Genomic DNA, 22,920 nt, shown 5'->3' on the forward strand with positions numbered 1-22,920 from the left:
TAAAACAACTTAACTAGATACTCCTTCCCAACTCGTGTTACTATTATTTTAATTTCAGATATTCTTCACATGAAAAATATCTCTCAAAAGTCAAGACCCGTCATTCAGTATATTGTTTCATAAGAAAGAATCGATGATTCTTACAGCACTTCATTACTGTCTGTATGGTTTAGAGTAGGAAAACACAAGAAAAAAATTACTCCGACCACTCATGGTGTAGAAAAATTATGAAGGAGAAGTGATTTGTCAACATCATTGAATATTTGGATCGGACCCACAAAACAGGTAACTATTGCCCATATCCAAATCCAAATATTATGTGTTGCAAGATGTGTATTTTAGTTTAAGTAGTAATAAAACAGGTGTTACAGATATAGTATATACTAATACCAATAATATTATTTTTTAAAAATGGAACACTGTTTATGATCCACCTTTGAATCTAAAGTCAAAAGATAAAGAGACAATGTTGAGCTTCATTTATAGTTAGTTAAGCACGTAAGAATAATCTCTCTGTATTGAAACTCCGTGATCTGAATTTATTCACAAGAAAAAACACCGAGTCACCTGTGCACATGCACCAGTCCACCACACCAACCATCAATTGATTCGTGCATCTACTTAAAAAAATGTATTAAAACAACACTGGCGACTGGCGAGTAATGTTCCAGAATTAAAGTGGGGGGACAAGCATCTTCCCCTTTCCAAACTCTGCAGCAAATTCTTCATCATTTTTACCCAACATACTTTTCAAGCTGCATTCCATGTTTCTACCATTGAGCACCCAATATCTAGGTTTTATCTTCTTCTCTAAAGAATAGCTGAAATATCTTGGGTATTCAACTACATCACTTATTGGTTTTCCCATTGAATTCATCAGAAATTCTACCTTAGGCTTGAGAACTTCGTCTATGCTGTAGCCAAGCAATGGAGAGAACCTGCAAACCATTAGTGCTACTTCCCTCTTCGAAAGCCCAACATGCATCAAGTACATCATTCTGCTCAAAATGATAATTAGAAAAGCATTGTCATAACACAAGGTATCATACTTGCACAAGGAATTTATAATTGTGCTTGGAAAGCTGTAAAAACATATATCTGTATGTTATCTAATAATTGTATGCCCAGCAAAATGTAAAACTAGATTGAAATCACAACATTATGAAATGTTGCTATTTTGTCCCAAATTGATAGTACTATTCTGCTAGGTTACACTTAGACCCATTTCTGGATTTTAATTGGACTTGGGCTAAGTTCTCTTTGCAAAATAAATTTAAACATTCATATGGATCAATCAACTGCGTTTCAATTTCCAAAATACTCAGGGTACCTACTGCATCCCACAAACACAAATACCAAATAATTCTGTCCACTTGGCTTAAGGCTTAGGCAGATAGGAAGAAATCACCTAGTGTTATGTGTCTCCATTGGGATTTAAACTTGACACTTCATATTTCTCTTCCTACTTCATTGACCACTAGGTCACACCCTTGAGTGCCATTTAATAGAACAACTTAAGCATATACCAGAGAGTATGATATTTGTACCTTGGACGTAAAGCTCTGTGGATATCACATACAAAAAACTCGGGATATTTCCTGATAATCCTGGGAAGATGACTTCTGGAAACTCCAATACCCATTAGGAAGTTGAGTTTTCTCTTAAGAGTTCTCCCGATGCTCGATGCAAAAATTTCAGGACAGCGACCAAGAATCCTACCAATAATATCATCATCCAGGCCTAGATCCCTTAAGAAGCACACTATCTGGAGATAATGAATTATTACTCCCACGGAAAACAGAAATTATATAACAGGTGCTGAGATAATTATACTACTCGCATTCACCCAAAAAAAAAAGTATCTACTATAATCAGCAAAGAAGATGTTCAAGCATCATCATAAAATCTTACTCTGATAGGGTTAACAACCAGTTAAAAAACAATCTCTCTCATCATCATAAAATCATAGTAACAACCAATTAAAAAGCCCTCCCTCCCTCCCTCCCTGAAATAAAAATGAAAGCATGCCAAAATCAAGATGAAGAGGGAGAGAATGCATTCATCTGAAATATCAAGCTAGAAGGAGAAATACATGTAGCCAAGACAGATACAGTAGAGATTTGTTTACAGCCATGCCATATAGATAATCCTCAAACAATTGGTTAAAACCCAAGCAAAGAATCACCATTATTAAGGTTAAAGCACACCACACCCAGCTTACGTGCACATCAGTAATTTATCTTAGGCTTAAGTCATACACAGCCACTTAAAGTTGTCCATAGATTTCACTTAGACACCTCAATTTATCCTTGTACCTATTGAACACTTTATATATTCAAAAGTGATTCCAATTAGACACAATCCGCTGATATGGCAAAAAAATGTGTGCAACACTCTCATTAAGCGTGTGGAACAATAAAAAATGATATTTTTTCTTTCTCTTTTTCCAACTTATACACCTAAATTATATTAATAAATAATAATAATAATATATAAGTAAATTTTTTTTAAAAAAAAACATCTTCTCCCTCCAACTATTCTTCCACTTTTTTCCCTTTTTTATTTTTTTTATGTAGATCTAGTTAAGGTCTTAAATATTCCGACAAAGCTCCATTGTTTCGGATGAAAATAATATTCCAGCAAAATTATTGATTATTTTTTCCAATAAAAGTTCATTATTTTTTCATGTAATTGTGATAATGATAACTAGTGAAAGAAGATGAAGACCATAAATGAAAGGTTCAATGCCATTAGAATGAAAGGTATTGAAGGGTTAGTTTGGATTGATATATAGCAATGGTGTATTATTGACGCCGGTGAAAGGGATAAGATTCGATGGAGAAGAAGAAATGGATGGAGGCTATGGTTCAGTGGCAGTTGAGGTGCGTCTCAATGATTAGGAATTAAGATTTGATGACATTGGAAATGAAAATAAGTAGCGGTCGAGGTGCAGCTACACTGTGGAATTGGAAATAAGTTTCAATGGAGAAGAAGAAGAAGGATGGGCTGGGGATGGGTTAATTTCAATATTCTTTTTTTTTTCTTCTTGAAGTTCCTTTTGAATTATTTTAATTAAATAGAGATTTTTTAAAAAACTTAATCCAATCGACATGTACATTGTTTCATTGGTCCATTTGGTATGCATAAGGTTTGAGATGCATGAGTGTTTTATCTTTTTAATTATTATTATTTTGTGTCAAATAGATATAAATTTGTTAAAATTCAATTGTTCAATGGGTACAAGGTTTATTCAGGTGTCCAAGTAAAAAATGTGGACAACTTTAAGGGGCCGCATATGACTTAACCCTTTATCTTTCATCTTATGTATGTGAGAATCATGCTTTTGTATGAAATTCTCTCCATATACATTCTACTTAGTTCAGGAAATTGGGTGTTCTTCGTATAAAGTCATATTTTCATCTCTACCCTTTGTATTAGGGGTGGCAAAATGGTTAAACTTTATGGTCTCGATCCAACTCATTTCAAATGGGTTGATTTCCAATCATTTTAAAGTGGGTTAAATATGAAACAACACATATTATCCATTATAAAATAGAGATACTCTCTCATATAGCCATTCAAAAATAACCTAATTACTCTCCATAGCTATAGTTTGATAATTACAATTCGTAACTACATGTTATAGGGAGGAGAGAGGCGAGCGACACTCGGAGAGAGAGGAGAGAGGGGGAAAAGAGTGGGAGAAAGGTGAATTGTATATGTATATCGGTTAGATAATTGTATATTATACATATGTATCTGTATATATGGCAAGCGAGATAGGGAGAGGGGGGGAGAGAGGCGAGCGAGATTGGGAGAGAGAGGAAAGAGGCGAGCGAGAGGGAAGAGAGGTGAATTGTATAGGTATAATGGTTAGATAATTGTATATTATACATATGCATTTGTATATATGACAAGCGAGATTGGGAGAGGGAGGAGAGAGTTGAGCGAGAGAGGGTAGAAAGTGGGGGAGAGGTGAATTGTATATTTATATAGGTTAGATAATTGTATATTATACATATGTATTTGTATATTCTGGCAAATTATACATATACAAACGTGGCTAATTATACAAACTCGAAGTCAGTCCACGTAATTAATGTATAATATTAGTCGCGAGTGGTAATTATAGCAAACTATAGCTATGATGAGTAATTAAGTAGTATAAGTTTGTTTAACCGCGTAATTTTCTCTATAAAATATGGATAACTCATGGGTATCCACCAAATGAACTCCCCTTAAAGTATCAAGTATGTAAGGGTGAAGGACCTTTAAAAAGTACACTTATTAAAGGTGTTTTGGTATTAAGAAAAAGATTTTTCAATTTTCTCATGTTTGGTTGGTTTAAATGTTTTGAAAAATGTTTTTCAAATAGACTTATTTTCCTTTGATTGGAAGCGAGCCTTGGAGTACTCAGTAAAGTTCTCATCATGTGACCAAGAGAGTCATGGGTTCAAGCTTTGGAGTAACCGATAAAGTTGTTGTCATGTCAAGGGTTCAAGCCATGCAAACAACCTCTGGCAAAAATGCAAGGTAAGACTGCGTATAATAGGCCCTTGTGATCAGGCCCTTTCCCGAACCTTGCACATAGCGGGAGCTTTAGTGCACCGGGCAGCCCTTTTTATTTTCCTTTGATTAAAGAAAAAAATTTCGTACATAAAATAAGAAAATTAGAAAATTCAAAACTTACCTTAAATCATAAAAATATTATTCAAAAGTTTCTTGACCTTCCGACCTTGATTCCAAAGCACTCACTTTCAAGAAAAATATTTTCTAGGAAAATATGAAATATTTTACCATCATGCCAAATATACACCCTAAAAGGTGAAAAAGATTTGCAAAAAAAATCTTGTAATGTGCAAGTACTTGTTTCTTTACATAATAAGAAGCAATAAATATCCATATCATCCATTGAGTTTACCCATTTTTATACATATCAAATATGGATAAGATCGGTATTTTATCCGTTTTCACCTGTTTGACCTGCCCAAATGTCACCCCTACTTTATATCCATCTTGTATGCTAGAACTATCCTCATTAATAGATATAGTTAAATTTATCAAAAAATCTGATAAAGGTTTGAGGGGTCATATTCTCAAGCTGACTCTAATTAAGGTATGCGCTCGACTAGATGGTTACTACCCTTGGAATCTTTTCCAATTTTAGATTATTCTACGAGCATGGAAAGATTGTGATGATTTTTTTTCTTCTTATAAGTAAAAATGTTTACTGAAATGCTTATGTTTCAAAAGAAATATATTTAATTGACAGAAAGTGGGGATACCCCAAAACGAGCATACGTGTTTCTCAGTTTCAACACCCTTCAATCATCAATAAAATATTTTATTGCTATAAAGGTGAATACTTCAAAGAAAGCAATACCCCTATAACTAACAATTCTCAATTCAAATAACCTTCAATCATCAATAAATATTTTAAATGTTATAAAGTGTGGATACCTCAAAGACAAGCAAGACCCTAAAATCATCTATATGAGTAGAACTGATGTGACCTGTTTCCATATATGGGAAAGTTTCTCATGTCCACATGTTTAAACTAATGACAAACTAACAGTCTACTACTCCAGAAACAAAAAGATTTGAAGTCATTTCTAAGATCACTATCACATTTATGATGGACCTTAAATCAGGAATGTGAAGCTTTTAGAACCAAAGAATTGTGTAATCATCTCAATCCAAGATTTGTGAAGATTTATTTTATTTTATTTTATTTTGAAAGGGGAAGAAACATCTTCACCAACCTAGTATTATGAAAGATTTACTAAAATAAAGATGAAGGTGTTTGCACCAACTAAATTGGAAGCTTAATTTGAAAGACAAGACTAGGCTCGAGGAGGATCAAAAGACTGACTCTCAGTCCCTAAAGTTTGCAAGCTGGTTAGACTGCAATATATGCCTATGGAAAGAAAAGTCATGAAAAGCAATCCATGTATCATAAAGGAAGGCTTGCCTATACGTCTTTCTAGCATACGTGTGGTTCCTTTCGATTGGAATTTGGAGCATGTTGCTACCTGGATCAACCAGCCTAGTTGTACAACTACCATCACCAAATAATTCCAAAATCTCATACTAAAGCTCCAGTGTCAATCAGAACTAATGCACAATCTTGCATACTTTTGTGCTGATGTTAGTAATTTGATAGGTGAACACCATAATTTTGACTCTCACCTGATGGAATTCCTGAGGCTTCTGTAGTAATAACTGAGGACTTGTAGCAATCACCTTACCCAACTTCTGGTTTCGAATGCCGAAGTCACCCAACTGTTCCACCACCAATTTCAGCTTGTTAACTGATAACCCCAAAAGGAGCGGGCAGCTTTTAATTGCCTGAGATACACTAATTTTTGGCACCTGCCCAAAACATAAAATAGCAAAATGACATCTATATTACACTCTAACTTACTGCAGCACAAGGCATATAGTGATACAGAAACCAAATCCACTGTTTCTGTACAGTGGATAACAACAACCTACACAGTGGATACACCACTGAATTAGAGACCACAAGTCAAGGTAATTAAATACAGAGGATTAAGGGACTCCTAGAAAGTTGCAATGACTATACATAGAAGACCCATTAGAATCAACCAGACATATTTCATAGCAAAAACTAACTGCTCAAATGAGAAAATTGGCCTCATGTGCAAAATAGGGTAACCAGGGTTTATACCTTCTCATCATCAAAGAAAATCAGAATGTTCTCGTAGTTTTGCAGAATGCTCCTTGAAAGAATCCATGGATATTTCAGCAACATCTGCCCAAAATCTTTAGCCTCCAGACCATCCTTGCAATAAATGAACAACAATCACACCATCCTAAAAATGAAAGCTCCTAGATTGTCCAACTTATTCACAAGTAAATAAATTTCTAACTTAAATAGTATGTTAACAATTTCATACCTACACTAATATTTCTACAGAACTCTAAAACTATAATTCAGTTCTCCTCGGCAGATTTATAAAAAATTATGTTTGCTACATCAGTTCAAGGCTGAAAACTGTCTCCTTTCTTAGTCCCAAAATACTAGGAAATTGTTCAAAATCGTCTGTAAGTACATCCTCACAAACAGGTTTCGGTGCAGAACTTCCACACATACCAAAAGAAGAGACTGACGGAAAGAGAGAGAGAGAGATGATAAAGATCTAAATGACCTTTGTCTCGCACTAGTAATATTAACAGAAGCCAATAGAGCATATTGCTATCATATTTATGTGATAACCATGAGTCGCTAAACTTGAGGCCGAGTTGGAGATAAGTAAGGAAGGAAAACTATTAAGATCAGATATAAATAAATAATGTGATACCTTAAGGATCGCCTGCAGTCTTGGTCTAACATCCTTTTCAATGTCATAGAAAATAATAGGCGGAAATAAAAGAAGAATTTGTCTCTTACATCCTTCCACCACTCCAATATCATCAAGAAATACCATCAGGCGCTTCATATGACTCTCCTTAGGTAGCAAAAGAAGTCGTGGAAATGACTCAATAAGATGTCGGAAAGATGCATCTTGAGAACCTAACAAATGTAGACCTCCACGTCTTGCTTGGATCTACAAAAAGTACAATCACATTATGAAGTTGCTTGCAGGATGTATTATTCTGACTCGTTGTAGTTTCCTTAAGTGGACTGTGAACTATGATGGAGAGTGAGGGATTGACTGGATGTTTAGACTAATATGTTAAGACTAGGTGGAACTGGGTGAATTTTAGAGAAATAGTCATGTAAAGGCTATGACATAAAGTAGTGGTTGACCATAAGTTATTTCAAGGGTCTGTAGATGACAGACTGTACCCTTTAGGAAAAATAGTCATAAAAGGAGATGAGGGAGTATATCAAGATATAGTTGTAATAACTTAGTTCCACAAACTTTAGGGTAGGTGTAGCTCAATGAAAGTGAACAGACATCAGTGCCACAAACTCCAAGACAGGCACAGTAAATAAGCCCCATTAACCATCCTGATTCAAGGAGGCAACTGACCTTCTGAAAAAATGACAAGGTCTGCTGGACATCCTCATCAATACTGATGGACAAGTGCATCATCATTTGCCGGGCATTTCTAGCAATATGTCCTCCATCATCACTGTTTGCGAAGAATATTTTCTTCACATACTTAACCTATGAGCAAGTAGAAGAGGGATCAGCACATTAAGAAAAAACTGAAAAAGGGTTCAAACTTCTTATCTCAAGAAAGTGACAACTTTATGGCCACTCGTGATCCTTTTCAACTCCCTTAACCATGGAATGAATAGAATTTATATACACAATTTATAGATCTTAATCAATAACTATATGTCACCTATACTTGGCCTTATTCTTTGAACCAGAGGAAACCTTAGCAATTATTTAAAAGATTCCAGCGAGTATATTACTTTCTTATCTAGCCACACTAAATCAAGACTTTTCATCCTCCTGTGATATTTCAATGCCTGCAGAGATGACAGAACTCTCCCACAGAGCTCATGAGATTTTCATAGAATGAGCCAACAACACTAGGAAAGATGAACAACATAACAACAATTTGACATTAACAAAAGGTCTTCCGTAATTAGTGTTATTCTGTTTAAAGAAAAAATACACAGACAGGAGTTTAGTGTTATTCTGTTTAGAGAAAAGATATACAGACAGGAGTTCAGTGTTATTCTGTTTAAAGAAAAGATACACAGACAGGAGTAAGGAAAACAAAATCAAGAGAAAAATACAGCAGAAGAAATGAGTAGGCGTACCTTATTGATAAGGGTAGGTAGTGTCTGAAACAGAGAATTCGAGGAAAGGTAGCGAGCTAAGTGTGTTGCGGAAGAGAGAGTGAGGCCAATGCTCTCCAAGAAGGGAAGCATACCCTTATCACCTTTTTGTTTTGCCATCAGGTAGACCTTGCTCTTGAAAGGTGGAATTGCAGGAACCGGGTCATATGCTTTTTCAAAGTCAGTGGAATTCCATAAGGAAAACTCATCCAGTTCACGGACGCTATCTATCAGCATGCTAACGTAATTAGGTGAGTTGAGGGCTACTTCGATGGATTCCTTATGAGAAACACCAAGTTCTTGTAGGTAATAGCTGACAGCCTCCCTAGCTTCAGCGATTACTTCTTCCGTGTCTTCTGTTCGTTTTGACGACGAAGACCTAGCAGCAAGAGGTACAAGTGGCGCATAACTCCTCAATTTATGACAGACTTGCTCTGGACGTATAAGATTGCAGTAGAAAAAGGTATTGCAATGGCAAGAGAAACGAATAGGGAAAAGTTGAGGTTTTGAGTTTGGGACGGCGAATGACAAATTACTTAAAAGGCAATGTGAAAACATTTGTATGCAACGCATCCTAATCTGTAAATTAAATTCTCATTTCTACAGCTCTACCCTATTCCTGTTTACACAATATTATATTTGGGCGAGAAAACCTGTCTTGAACTAGGGGTGTTTTGTTTCCACAATATGCGACAAAGATTATCAATGTAGAATGGAGGTAACATTTTTATAAATATATTTTTGAAATATTGTTGTGTTTGCATAGATAAAAAAAAAAAATAGGACTATCCAAATAGGGATACACAATTCTACGGAAGTAACCTATTTGATCAATTAATTAAATTCAAAATAAAAAATCACTCATCATATTTGAGAAATATATTTCATTCATATCAATACTTTCATATTTACTCAATATCACTACTTTAATGTTCACTTAAAAAAAATAATTATGTAAATAACGCAAAATACCTACTATAGAAAGTGTTATTATAAAAGATAAAAATTTGATGCAAAATTTAAATTATTAAATGAGACTTGGCTTGAATACTATAATTTTTTCTAAAAAATTTAAATTATATACTAAAAATATTTATCAAATAATAACAAATTATTTGAACAAATGCATTTTTCCCTTTCAAGCTCTCAAAGAACACAACAACTCAACCTCTTCTTCTCCAACGAAGAACAACCTCCAAAAGCTCCGACCCATCATCAAAACGACACCGTTCCTTCAAATCTTCATATGAATCCATACATATCAGCGTGCTCGGCACAAGTCCGCATGCCAGTGAGGCATTTCTTGTTATTAATTTGTACTAATAAGGTTAGTCAAAAACGAAAACAAAAATAAGATGAAGTAGACAGAAAACAGAATAATCCGAGTTCATAGAAACTATTGTGTCTCCTTAAGAAATTTAATCTTTTCACTGTAAACGAGGTTACAAATTAATTTCTCCCAAGATAAAATGGATTAATCCTGTTAAATAAATAGCGGTACCTCAAGCTTCTTTAACTTGAACGAACTTAAGAATAGCAACAAGTCACACAGACTTAATCGATCGACACTTTGGTTTTGAGAGAAAATATATGCAGAGAAAAAAATTTAGTGTTTGAAAAAACGAAAAATGACTTCTTTTTATAGTCATTTTCAGCAAGTAACGTATAGAGAAATCTGTTCAGACTCTTTTTATCCAGAAAGTTGCGTCTTTTGAAAAAAATAACAATTTTTTCGTAAAATGTGTCTTTTGGGAAATGCGAATTAATTCTGTTAATTAACTAATTAACTAAAGTCCTGAATTAATTTATAAGAGATAAGATTAACAGGATTTATTTGATTAACAAAAATTGATCAAATAAATTTTGTCCAAAAAATTTATCAATCAACCACATTATTTGTCGAAATCGAAGCCGAGCGACGACGATGGCGTGAGGGGCACCTTTTTCTTAGCTCTTTAAAAAGTAAAGGAAGTGTTTCCTTATATAAGGACAACAATTTCTCTTTCTTTTGCCGATATGGGAGAAATGACTTTTCATTTGCACTTTGCAAAAAAAAGACTTTTCATTTTCCCTCCAAATTGGTTCGCTCACTTTTTCATATTCTCTCTTTTAATTTTCCGTTCACACTTTGCTAAACCCAACATTTCGTAGCTTCCAGGAATTCTCCAACAATAATATTCCTTTTCCTTTTTTTCGTTTTCGTTCTACATCTTACAAATCAGCCAGCTTTAACCTTATCCTCTAAGATTTTGAATTTTGAGTGCTCCCACATCATTTTTGGTCAGGAAATCCCCTCTAATCTTTCCCTATAAGTAGGCCTCTCTGATCATTCTCACGATTTTGGGTGCTATTCTTGTTTTCATATCTAAAATCTTTTTGTTCCATGGTAATTTTTGAGTGGTGGAAACAGCTTCTCAACCGGTTATCTTAGTTCACTGAGATAAATTCTTTCTTAGGTTTGTTTAAATCGTAGTTATTCTATGTGTTCTTAGCTTTGTTTTAGTCTCTTTGTTTAATGTTTCTTTCGTTCTCATGGTTAATATTTTACTGAAAAATATCAAATGCATTCTCTGTTTAGAGCTACTATTCCCTAAAGTTATTTTATATATTTTTAGTATTTTCTTCTTTGACATGATGGATGAATCCTTGGGGGAGATTGTTTTTTCACTATTTTGTTGCACTCATTTTTAAATATTTAATGTTATAACCATTGAACTAAGTGGATGATCCATTTATTCATGAACTTATCCTTTTCAAGGATGGATATGTATTCCCAAGATTTATCCTTATCTTGGATATGTATATTTCCAAGGTAACATGAATCTTTATGGGATAATGATGTATTTATTAATTTGACATTCATCAAAGTGGCTTTTGAGATGATTTCTCTACTTATAAATAGATATATCATTCTCAATGTATGATACACTTGAATAAGAAAAAAAAGTTCTCTCCTTCATCTTATACTTCTTGTCTTCTTTTTGTCTTTATACTTATATTGTTTTGAGCTTGATCTTATAATACGTTATCAGCATGAGACTCTAGCCAATCGAGAGTGAGTTTAGTTTTTCTTTAGCTCATGTTTTGGTTGATCTCGTTATGAGAATCAAGATATTATTTGCATAAAATCAGATATGTATTTTCTGAAATATTTTTATGATTTAGAATATAATAATATTTAATCACTAACCGTTATCAGGAAACAAAGGCATATACTACTATTGGTTGAATATGACATGCTATACATAACTTCTTAAATGGAATAAGGCATAAAATTTTAATAGCATGAGTTTGAATATTATTTTGATTGTTTTGAAAGACTCAAAAGGTGAGTCATGTTGTATTTCGGTCTTGGTTAAGGGTAAGACGATGGATTCAAGTCTCATCACCCAAAAGGGTAAGACATCAAATTAAAGTCCTGATGCACCATAATGAAAAAGTATTTGAGGGTAAGACGGTAGATTCAAGTTCTATCGAACAAAGAGGGTAAGACATCAATTTGAATTTTGATGCACCATGAGAATAAGGATTGGGTTCAAGTCCCATAGAATTTGGCCTAACACGCCTTATATGGATAACATTGAGTTTGAGTCAATGCACCATAGTGATGATATAATGATGACTAAGGCTATGATGAAAAGCCTTGAAATTCGTCCTATTGAATTTGCTTCATTTCTTAAAAGAATGTGATAGCAACATATGATAACTTTAAAATCGCATGTTGACTTTCTCCATTCTATTGTATGAATGTGGTAGCACAAAATAATTAATCTAAAAGATGACAAATGATTAACAATTGGGATAATGCCCAAGTACCCTCTCAACCTATGCCCGAAATCTCAGAGACACACTTATACAATACTAAGGTCCTATTACCCCCCTGAACTTATTTTATTTATAATTTTTTACCCCTTTTTAGCTTACGTGGCACTATCTTGTGGGCCCAACGATGATTGACTTTTTTTCGAACTAGTTCCACGTAGGCTAAAAAGGGGTAGAAAATTACATATAAAATAAGTTCAGGGGGGTAATAGGACCTTAATATAGTATAAGTGTGTCTCTGGGATTTCGGGCATAGGTTGAGGGGGTACTTGGGTATTTTCCCTTAACAATATGAAAAAGGGCGTGAAGGGACTGAATAATAATAGTTATTATTGTGGTAATTATAAAAGAAAGAACACTACGAGTTCTCCAAATAGTCCTTCCAAATGTGAAGGCAATTTTTATTATAAAAATGTATGAAAGGTCATTGGACTTGTGAATGTTGTAGACCCAATAATTTGACGAGTTTATAAATTCTCCATCAAAAGACAAGAAGATAAAGTGATGGTACACTTGATTTTTCAAAGTGATGTTGAGGTGTGTCATGGAAATATGCTGAATTTTAAAACCATGACAATGTAATTATAATGCAAATTTATGAAGTACATGTAAATGATTAGTCCATACTTTGAAGAGAATGTGACTGGTGATGATTATCGTGAATGCTCGATCATTCTATAAGAGAATGAGTCAAGATGTGATAAAATCATTATGGGTTGGATATATACCACAACTCACCTCTATGAGAGGTTTGAGAAAAAAAAAGATATACGCCACAACTCATCTCTACGGGAGGTTTGAGAGAAATAAATAAATTTATTTGGCAAGAATGGTCAATGGTCGTGTACGTTTACACGTAATTATGACATGTTTATTGTGAAGTATCGAAAATGCAAAAGAAAGAAATAATTCTTGCCTGCAAAGATTGTGTCCATGACCAAAATAATATTATTGTGTGGTAATATAAATTTGTTATTGGTTGTATATCTATGGTACAACAAAATTAAAACAAGAAACATGTATTCCTCATAATATTTTGACCATGACAATAATAATATAATTTCTCCTTGAGGAGATGTTCACCATATGGATGATGTCATGGAATATATGATAGTACACAAAATTAATTACAAGCTCTAACAAGTTATATTATTATTAGATGAATAATGTTGGGGTTGTAGTATTCTTTTAATAGAGGATTGTTTGAACTCTTATTCGATTCTAGTTTATTTATTTCAAGGTTTTCTTTCCCAAAAAATATCTTTTTAAATAGTTTTTTAATTTTTCTAAATTACTTTGGCAACTCTTATTAATTATTTTCAAATTAACAGCTATGAAATGTTTTTAATTTTAGTTTTAAAAACAGAATGTAACATAAACTTTATTAATGAATTAACATTATAACTTAAATTGATATTTGTAAAAGGGAATAAAAAAACCAATTCATTTTGTGTGGATGATGATGGCGGAGTTAGAAATTTTTTAAAGGGTGTCCAAAAATAACAAATTGTTATGCTAAGAATGTTCAAAATAAGTTATTTAATATGTATGCTATTTTTTTCCCGAAATTGAACACCCTTGATAATATATGGCTACGCCACTAGTGGATGAAATATTATTTTTAACATTCTTTTGTGAGAAACAGCAAATGTGAATAGTCATTAGTCACCGGCGAAAGCATCTCGCTTACAATTGTTTTCTGACTACCAGCCTCCACCATAAGAACTAGTAACAACAACACCAGAAAACACCACAAACACCACCAGGACCTCCATAAAACCCATCTCCTCTTTTCACAGTCAATTCATCACAAAAATTACATTTACATTAGTTGCTTTATAATTTAATAAATTTGATTTTTTTTCTTTCTAAATAGGCATTAACAATATGAAGAAAAATATTTTAATTAGATTTTAAAAGCTTATTGTCTCATTTGACAGAAGGGATAATTAATTCTGAATTTTTTTTTAGGATAAGTTCATCCCATATTTATTGGAATAAGATTGTGGTTATTTTTAATGATACGATAACGATAATCTCGAGACTAAGCGGCTATTGATAGTTTCAGCGCGTCTGGTACGCCGCTTTGACCCGTGCCGGTACAGTCTAATAATAGGTTTTAATCTAACTGAGCCATTATATAAAATCATTCATCAAAATAATATGTTTTTTTAAAATTTTACAAAATTAGTATAAACGTATTCTACAATAATGTTTTAGAATATATTTTATTTTTTAAAAGTTGATGGCGTCAGATTGATATACGTTACTCACAGTAACGTTTTACTCCTAAAACGTTACTCACAGTAAAACGTTACTGAAAATAACGTTTTAAAAGTGAAACGTTACTTACAGTAACGTATATCAACCTAATACTGTTAGTTTTTTTAAAAATAAAATATACCCTAAAACATTACTGTGAAATACGTTTATACTAATTTTGTAAAGTTTTAAAAAAAACGTATTACTTTAATAAATTGTTTTACATAACGACTTAATTTGAATAAAAATTCGTCTACTAAAGTGCCCAACTCAACCCAATGCTCCAGCTTTATGTGGGTCGTTCCGGCACAAGCAAAAATGGGGCCACTTGTTCGTTAGTCACCCAGTTATTTTTCCTCGCATATCGGTCACTTTTTCTTTTTGTAAGAATTGAGTAGCAAGTATAAGAAGAACTACATAATATGTTTCGCCAAAGGCGTCTTTTGCCGTGATAGTCAAGGGTCGCCACTAATAAATATTTCTAAACGACCGCATAACCCATTAAAGTTTAAACCAGAAAATTTTAGAGCTAAACAAAGTACATATATACTTATGACCGATCGGTTGGCATGCATGTCTATTTACACCTTGAGTCATTTAGATAAGTAGAAAATGTGTACAAACATGAGATTATGTGTAATGCACATATAAATATAGAGAGGGGAATTAACTAATGGTGTTGAGTGTATACATGTATTTGATCGATGTTAAAATTAAACTCCATCATCAACTTGATCGTCCTTGTCATTTAAGGCTTGTATACTTTCAATAGCTTCCTTGAGATCCCACCTTGTATCCAAATCTTCTTGACAGCAAGCCACTCCAATGTTGAAGAGCTTTTGGATCTGTCCTTGATGCGTGAGCTGGTCCATCTCTTTGTCAAAAGCCGATTCATTATCTTTAATGATGGTGTCAATCCAGGTAGCCAGTTCGGTGCCATAGCCAGTGCTGAGAGCAAGATAGTTTGTTGGGAATTTACCGGTGAGGGTCTCTAGTATTAGAATCCCAAGGCTCCAAACATCAGTCTTCCTTGTGATGCGGCCTTGTTGTGCATACTCAGGGGCTTTGTAAGCCACTAAAAGATGTTGGACTTGGGAAAGATTCACCAGGGGCGCCAATGTGTAATCCATCAACAATGGATTAGAATATTTGTCCAGAAGTACATTTGATGACTTGAGGTGACCGTGCGGAAGTGCTAGGCTTGGCAGCTCGTTGTGAAGGTAGGCCAACGCCTTTGCAACTCCTTTTATGATTTTCAAGCGGCTTGACCAGTCCAGCCTAGAGTGATTGCCTACACATAGCCGAGTAATTAATAATTTAATTTAAACACTAATCATTATACATATACATATACATATACATATACATACCATGGAGGTGACTGGCCAAGCTACCATTGGAGGCATAGTCATAAACAAGCAGCTTCTCTTCTTTCCTATAATAATAGGCGACAAGGGGGAGTAAGTTTGGGTGGCTTAGTCTGCCCAACCTCCTCATGTGCTCGTGGAAGTCTTCTTTAGCGACATGGTTCATTTGCTTAAACCTCTTCACCACGACGGCTTGGCCATCCATAAGTAGTGCCTTGTAAGAGGACCCCAGGTTCCCACTGCCAAGCACCTCCGCGGATGCTCTTAGCAAGTCCTGTAGATCAAATCTTGTGCGGTCATCTCTAACGAAGGATAACTTACCCACCACTGTTGCGCCTGGTGCCTCTGCTGATGCCTTGTTATTGTCATCGTGTCTTGCATTATAAGTTGGATTGCCACTCATGGTCGTATCAGGAAGGGCTGCTAATGATGAAACGGTCATGTTTTGATCCCCATCAATATTACTTGACTCAACTGCAGCCCGGCTGGTGAGTTGTGGATTATTTTGGCTGCGGCGGCGGAGAATGATAAGAATTAAGACAATCACGAGACATAAGACCACCAAACAAACTGCAACGATCAACATCACTCTACTCAGGAGAGAGGGCGACTTGTTATCTATATCACCAGATTGGGTGGTGTTGATGGTAGAGTTGAGAGTGTTAGGCGGAGTAGTAGTATTTGCTTCTGGAATTGGGGAGTTGCAAACTGATTCCAAAGGCTTCCCACACATGCCTTTGTTGCCTGTGTATATGTACGCAATGATTAAATGATCGATATGTAATGCAATGCAATTAAAATATTTAATTAGGTACCTGCGAATGCTGTTGGATCCATTAATGAAAGAGAAGGAGGGATTGGACCGTCGAGTTGGTTGTTGGATACATTGAGGAGTTTGAGAACACCACCGCGGAAATCAGGTATAGAGCCAGTGAATTTGTTGTTTTGGAGGGTCAAGTCGAAGAGCCTGGGGCAGGAGGTAGCGAGGGAGGTGGGAATGTTACCTGTGAATTGGTTGTTGGCCAAATAAAGTTTCTTGAGATAAATCATACCCTTGAAGGCATCATCGGGGATCTGACCAGAGAAGTTATTATTGGACAAGTACAATGACTTGAGGGCAAAAAGTTTGTTCCAATCAGGCATTGGCCCCTTGAAGTTGTTGTTCATAAAGCTTAGGGTCCGGAGGAAATGCAAAGGAAGCAATGAATCTATATCAATTTCACCTGAGAGGTCCAAGTTTTCTAGTTGCAAACCCCATACATCCCCTTCCAAGCAAATTACTCCCAACCAATTCGCATTGTCCCCGGTACAGGGACTTGTCGATGGAACCCAAGACCCGAGTACCTCTTTTCCTTTACCTGAAGATGTAGATAGGGAGCTTTTAAAGTTGAAGAGGGCCTCCGAAGAGCTCTTTGCATCGGGAACATAATGATGATCATCGTCATCGTCCGGTTGAGACGATACAAATGTGATCAAAGATACAACAAGAAGGAAAATGATCAATAATGATCTTCTTAGTGATGATGATGATGATGAAGAACATGCAAACGTAACTGGTGACAGGCCGGCATCCTCCACCTCCGTCATCATCCTTCCTTTGCCTAACCACAACAAAACACCATCAATTTGAGGCATAACCACTGCACACCTCTCTAACCAGAGATTTTTACGGATTTTCTTTTGGTTTTCATTACATCAATTACTTTTTTCAATGTCTTCCATCCAAATAAATAAATATTAATTGTCAGCTTTCTTAATGTTCAGGAATTTTAATTAGAAATTAAGGAATATTAAGTCAAAAGTTCACCTACTTTTTTTTATTATTATTATTATTATTTAGTCAAATTTTGTTTGATTAAGCATTTCATTAGTTTATTTGAAATTAAATGTTTTCATTTCACGAAACATAATTTTATTCAACTGTAAATGTTCATTTTAAATTATTTATAACCACAAATATCTATTACTTATTTTAAAGAGCAAACTATATTCGAAAAAAGGCCTAAAATACCCTTAAAGTATTGAAAATGGTATAAAATTACCCTTCATCCACCTATTAGCTCCAAAATATACTTTTCATCCATCTATTGGCTCCAAAATACCCTTGTCATCCACCTTTGGGTTCAAAATTGACCACTTTTTTAATTGTTTTAAAATTAAACTCTTTAAATATTTTTTAAAATACTTGGCGTTCAACTATTGATTCTAATTTTAATTTATTAATATAATTTATAAACCAACCCACTACCCACTCATGACTAACTAAACCCCACTCAATTAATAATTCAATTATAATATCAAAATTGTCATAAACACTACTAAAACACGATGAAATTATAGATTCCTGAAAATGACATCCAAAATTATTCGAGTCCGAATCAAAACCCCAATTAAAATTAGGTTGAGCCGATTATTTAGGAGGACACTTTCTTTCAAAATTGAATTAGAAACTTATGATTAAAGGTAAACAAGTAATACATCCCGAATTAATTCATGCACTTTTCTTACATATAATTTTATAAATATTTATGATTTGTTTTAAAACCTTTAATATAGTATTTTGAAAAAAAGTTACCTATGAAGTAATATCACATAATTGAGACGTAAAAATAATTAAGATGAACATAGTCAGACTTGTAAGTTTATCGGTGATTTTTATTTAGCCACTTGAATGTATGATAATTTACTTCTATAATTTTTAAAAACACTCAATTGGCAGTAGCTTGCATTAATAATGTTATGAGTTTATTAAAAGGAATTTAATTAGTAATGGGTGGGTAATGGATTGATTTATAAATTATACTAATAAGTTAAATTATAACAAATAGTTGAGCACCGCGTATTTTAAAAAATATTTAAATAGTTTAAATATAAAACCGTTAAATAATTGGTCAATTTTGAACCAAAAGGTGGATGGCAAGGGTATTTTGGACCCAATAGGTAGGTGGGAAGGGTATTTTGGAGCCAATAGGTGGATTGAGGGTAATTTTGTACCATTTTCAATACTTTAAGGGTATTTTAGGCCCTTTTCCGAACTATATAATATTAATTCCTTCGTTTCAAAAAATATGATCTGATTTGACTTGACACGAAATTTAAGAAAATAGAGAACACTTTTGAATCTTGTTGTCCTAAATTAAAAGTTACGTGAAATGAACAAAACTGTTATTTGATCTTGTAACCTTAAACATGTCACGTGGAAAGTTGAAATTAAAATGTTAATCCAAAAAAAAGTCATTCTTTTTTAAACAGACTAAAAAAGAAACGAGGTCATTCTTTTTTAAACGGAAGAAATATTAGTTTAGATTCTAATTATTAAGATTTCTCGTAATTTCAAATATTACTTTCTCTACCATATTTTATGCTTAGGATACATGAGTATGAATACGTGAAATACATCTATCTGTCAAATTTTTAAAATGAGATACATATTTTAATTGTTTAAATTAATTGTTTGTAACAGAATTCATTAATTACATGAGTTAATTAATTTTATTTATTATTCTTTGAAATAATAAAATCATTAATATTAATAATAAAAGACAAAAATAAGTATATTTTGGTCATGTAATTTGATTTATTTTATTTTTTATTAATGTGTCCAATAAATTAAACATTTAGATACATGAGTATCATACAATTACATTTATATGTACCATAGAATATTTCGTACTTCCTCCGTTTCATAAAGAATGGTTTAGTTTGACTTGACGCGAAGTTTAAGAAAATAAAGAAGATATTTGATCATGTGATACTAAATTAAAGTTATGTCAAAATGCACAAATTGCGCTTTAATCTTGTGGCCTTAAACATGCCACGTGGAAAATTTGTTACCAAAAAAGGAAAAATGTCATTCTTTTTAAACAAACTAAAAGAAAATGAGGTTATTCTTTTTTAAACGGAGGGAGTACTAATTTCATGTATTTGTTATCTGTATCAAGTATTAATTTCATGTATTTGTTTTCTGTATCTAATTTTAATTTCACGTATCTATTTATATGATCTAATATTATTTCATGTATATTTATATGTATAATTTGATGTATGAAGTATTAATTTCAGATGTTATATTCAAAAACATGCATTTCGGATAAATATGAAAATCTTCAGATACATTATAATAACACAACAAATATATATAAGCATATTATTATACATGATAAAAGACAAATACATATGACAACAGTAGGGTAAATCAAATACATGGGTGAATATTAAATAATGCATAAATCTCCAATATATTTATTAGATACATGCATACTTAATAAGATACATTGATAGCACCTAGATCAGACGAAAGAAGTGATACTAAGCTTCCTGGTAGAGTATGTAACAGACATCATCGATAATGTCGAATTTATAAATCTATTGAGTTTGAAATTTCTGCTTACAACTATATCCATTGTCTCTATGCGCGGGAGACGGCTTCACTTGTGAGAAAAGTTATGGGTACTTGGGGAATTTGTTTGAGAGTGAGAAAATCAAAGGCTAGGAGTTTGATGTGTATGTTGACAAGCCGTAGAACATCTATTTTGATGCAGTAGTTCTTCTCACTAACAATTGATCAAGAGAAGAGAAAGAGGAAGAGAGTTTTACCCTAACTCATATTCCCTGAGAGATAAATATTACTTTTAATTAAAATATTAATTTTGAAGTTTAACTGTAAAGATAATTAATCAATCCTAATTTTGAGGGAGCTGAGTATTTGATTGTATCGTTAATAATGTATGATATAAAATATTAAAAATGGTAATATATGTTATGTTAGTGCTGTATGACTAATAAAGTAGTTTATTCTATTTTAAACTACTTCCTCCGTTTCATAAAGAATGATCTAATTTGACTTGACACAAAATTTAAGAAAATAATTTTTTTTTTGATCAAGTGGTCCTAAATTAAAGTTATGTCAATGTACAAAATTGTTCTTTAATCTTGTGACCTTAAACATGTCACGTGGAAAATTGTTACCAAAAGAAGAAAGAAGACATTCTTTTTTAAACATACTAAAAAGAAAAGAATGGTATTCTTTATTAAACGAAGGGAGTACAAATTTCAAAAATCTTCCTTTATTTTTACAACCGTGTCAAATCAAACAAATGGCAAAGGCCACTCTCAAACCTTAATTATGCATTTCAAAATATACATTATTTTTTACATAACCACTTTAAATTAAAAAATTATCAATCCTAACATAACATTAAGACTTAACTAAACATTATTTTTCGTTTTTATCCTTTTTAATTATTTTGAAATTATTCTTTAAAGTAAATTTTTGTTATAGCTATAGTGGGTTATTATTCTTTGAAATTATTCTTTAAAGTAAATTATGCATTTCAAAATATACATTATTTTTTACATAACCACTTTAAATTAAAAAATGATCAATCCTAACATAACATTAAGACATTAACTAAACAATATTTTTTGTTTTTATCCTTTTTAATTATTTTGAAATTATTCTTTAAAGTAAATTTTTATTACCTGTCAGTCTTTTCAAATGGTTATTTTAGAGTGTCAAACACTTTGCTCAAAATTCCATCGACATGAGTCTTTAGGTATGTAAGCTCGTACTCAACTCCTTCGACAATTCTTATCTGTTGTGCTCGTGTAGTTTTACTATATTGATAGCAGAGTATGTTCGGTAGGCGGTGATTGTTAAGTTTGTATTTTGTAAGTAACTAGTGTGTCATGCCATGCAGGATCTTACGATTGCAAATTCTATGGTAACAAATCAAATGACAAATAAAAGTATACTAAAGACATATTGTTAGTATTTGGTCTAGCGACCTACATATGATAAAACTAGTATTGAATAATATAAATATGTTTAGGAGAAAATCTCCTCATAGACAAAATTCTTTTAAGAACTACATTGTAAATATTATTGTTTTATACTATGAGAATAAAAATTTTCAATTTATAGATCTACAAATTTTTCCTCTAAAGGAAAGAACAATCCTGATATGAAAGAAAAATATATTTTTCTTTCATGAAAAGTAAAAATATTTATGGTAATGTTTTGTCTTTTATTTTAGTAAAAACTAAATTTCAAATAAGATAATAAAATCAGGACGAAATCCCAAGATATCTCCCCTTTTGGCTGGATTTCTTGGCAAAACTTGATTTGTCTTGTTCATATGCTTGATAATCTCGTTCTTCATGTATCACTGCTACTTACCATGATTTAAAATTGATATGGGTTAAAAAATTGGATGACTATGTTAAAAGTTGTGAACATGGTTGAAAGTGAATCTCATGTGTTAAAAGTAATATGCATGAGTTGAAAGTAGAACTCATGCATTAAAAGTAAGATGCATGACTTAAAAGTGCAGCTCATGCGTTAAAAGTAAAGACACATGAGTTAAAAGTGGAGCTCGAACATTAAAGTTTGCAGGTGTTGGATGTTGGAGCCCATGCTCTAAAGTAAGGATGAGTTGAAAATTAATTTTGTTTTAAAAGATGGAACAACAATATATTGTTGAAAATATATTTGAAAAATCTCTTCACATGTAGTAGCACAAAAAATTTCATCATTATCACGTTGATTGCAAATTGATTTGGAATCACTTGAACATATCTTCAATCTTGATTAAACTGAGTCATTGAACCATTAGATCTTTGAACCATGTGTTCTGGAACCACTTGTCGAATTCGCAAGTGATTAGGATGTCGTGCGAAAATTTACAATTATAATGGTTAACAAAT

General features: G+C 33.0%; 2 protein-coding genes across 4 annotated transcripts; both read right to left on the minus strand.

Moving 5' to 3' along the window:
• Positions 1 to 379: 379 nt before the first annotated feature.
• Positions 380 to 9,463, minus strand: LOC101262193 (transcription termination factor MTERF2, chloroplastic). Of its 3 annotated transcripts, XM_004235450.5 has the most exons (7): positions 8,747 to 9,463; positions 8,001 to 8,138; positions 7,326 to 7,571; positions 6,692 to 6,805; positions 6,190 to 6,372; positions 1,548 to 1,765; positions 380 to 998 (listed from the first exon to the last, which is right to left on the minus strand). In XM_004235450.5, exons 1-7 carry the CDS (start codon positions 9,335 to 9,337, stop codon positions 674 to 676), a joined length of 1,815 nt encoding a protein of 604 aa, XP_004235498.1. In that variant the 5' UTR covers positions 9,338 to 9,463; the 3' UTR covers positions 380 to 673. The 3 variants fall into 3 exon arrangements, with proteins under 3 accessions (XP_004235498.1, XP_010318421.1, XP_010318422.1); XM_010320119.4 differs by lacking the exon at positions 6,190 to 6,372 and having other exon boundaries at positions 8,747 to 9,460; XM_010320120.4 differs by lacking the exon at positions 1,548 to 1,765 and having other exon boundaries at positions 8,747 to 9,460.
• A 5,886-nt stretch (positions 9,464 to 15,349) lies between these two features.
• On the minus strand, positions 15,350 to 17,865 carry LOC101248763 (pollen receptor-like kinase 1). Its single transcript, XM_004236321.3, has 3 exons — positions 17,031 to 17,865; positions 16,219 to 16,959; positions 15,350 to 16,139 (listed from the first exon to the last, which is right to left on the minus strand). The coding sequence occupies exons 1-3, from the start codon at positions 17,848 to 17,850 to the stop codon at positions 15,562 to 15,564; spliced, it is 2,139 nt and encodes a 712-aa protein (XP_004236369.2). The 5' UTR covers positions 17,851 to 17,865; the 3' UTR covers positions 15,350 to 15,561.
• Positions 17,866 to 22,920: the final 5,055 nt, after the last annotated feature.

The sequence above is a fragment of the Solanum lycopersicum genome, chromosome 3 (genome assembly GCF_036512215.1).
Source record: "Solanum lycopersicum chromosome 3, SLM_r2.1".
Lineage (NCBI taxonomy): Eukaryota > Viridiplantae > Streptophyta > Magnoliopsida > Solanales > Solanaceae > Solanum > Solanum lycopersicum.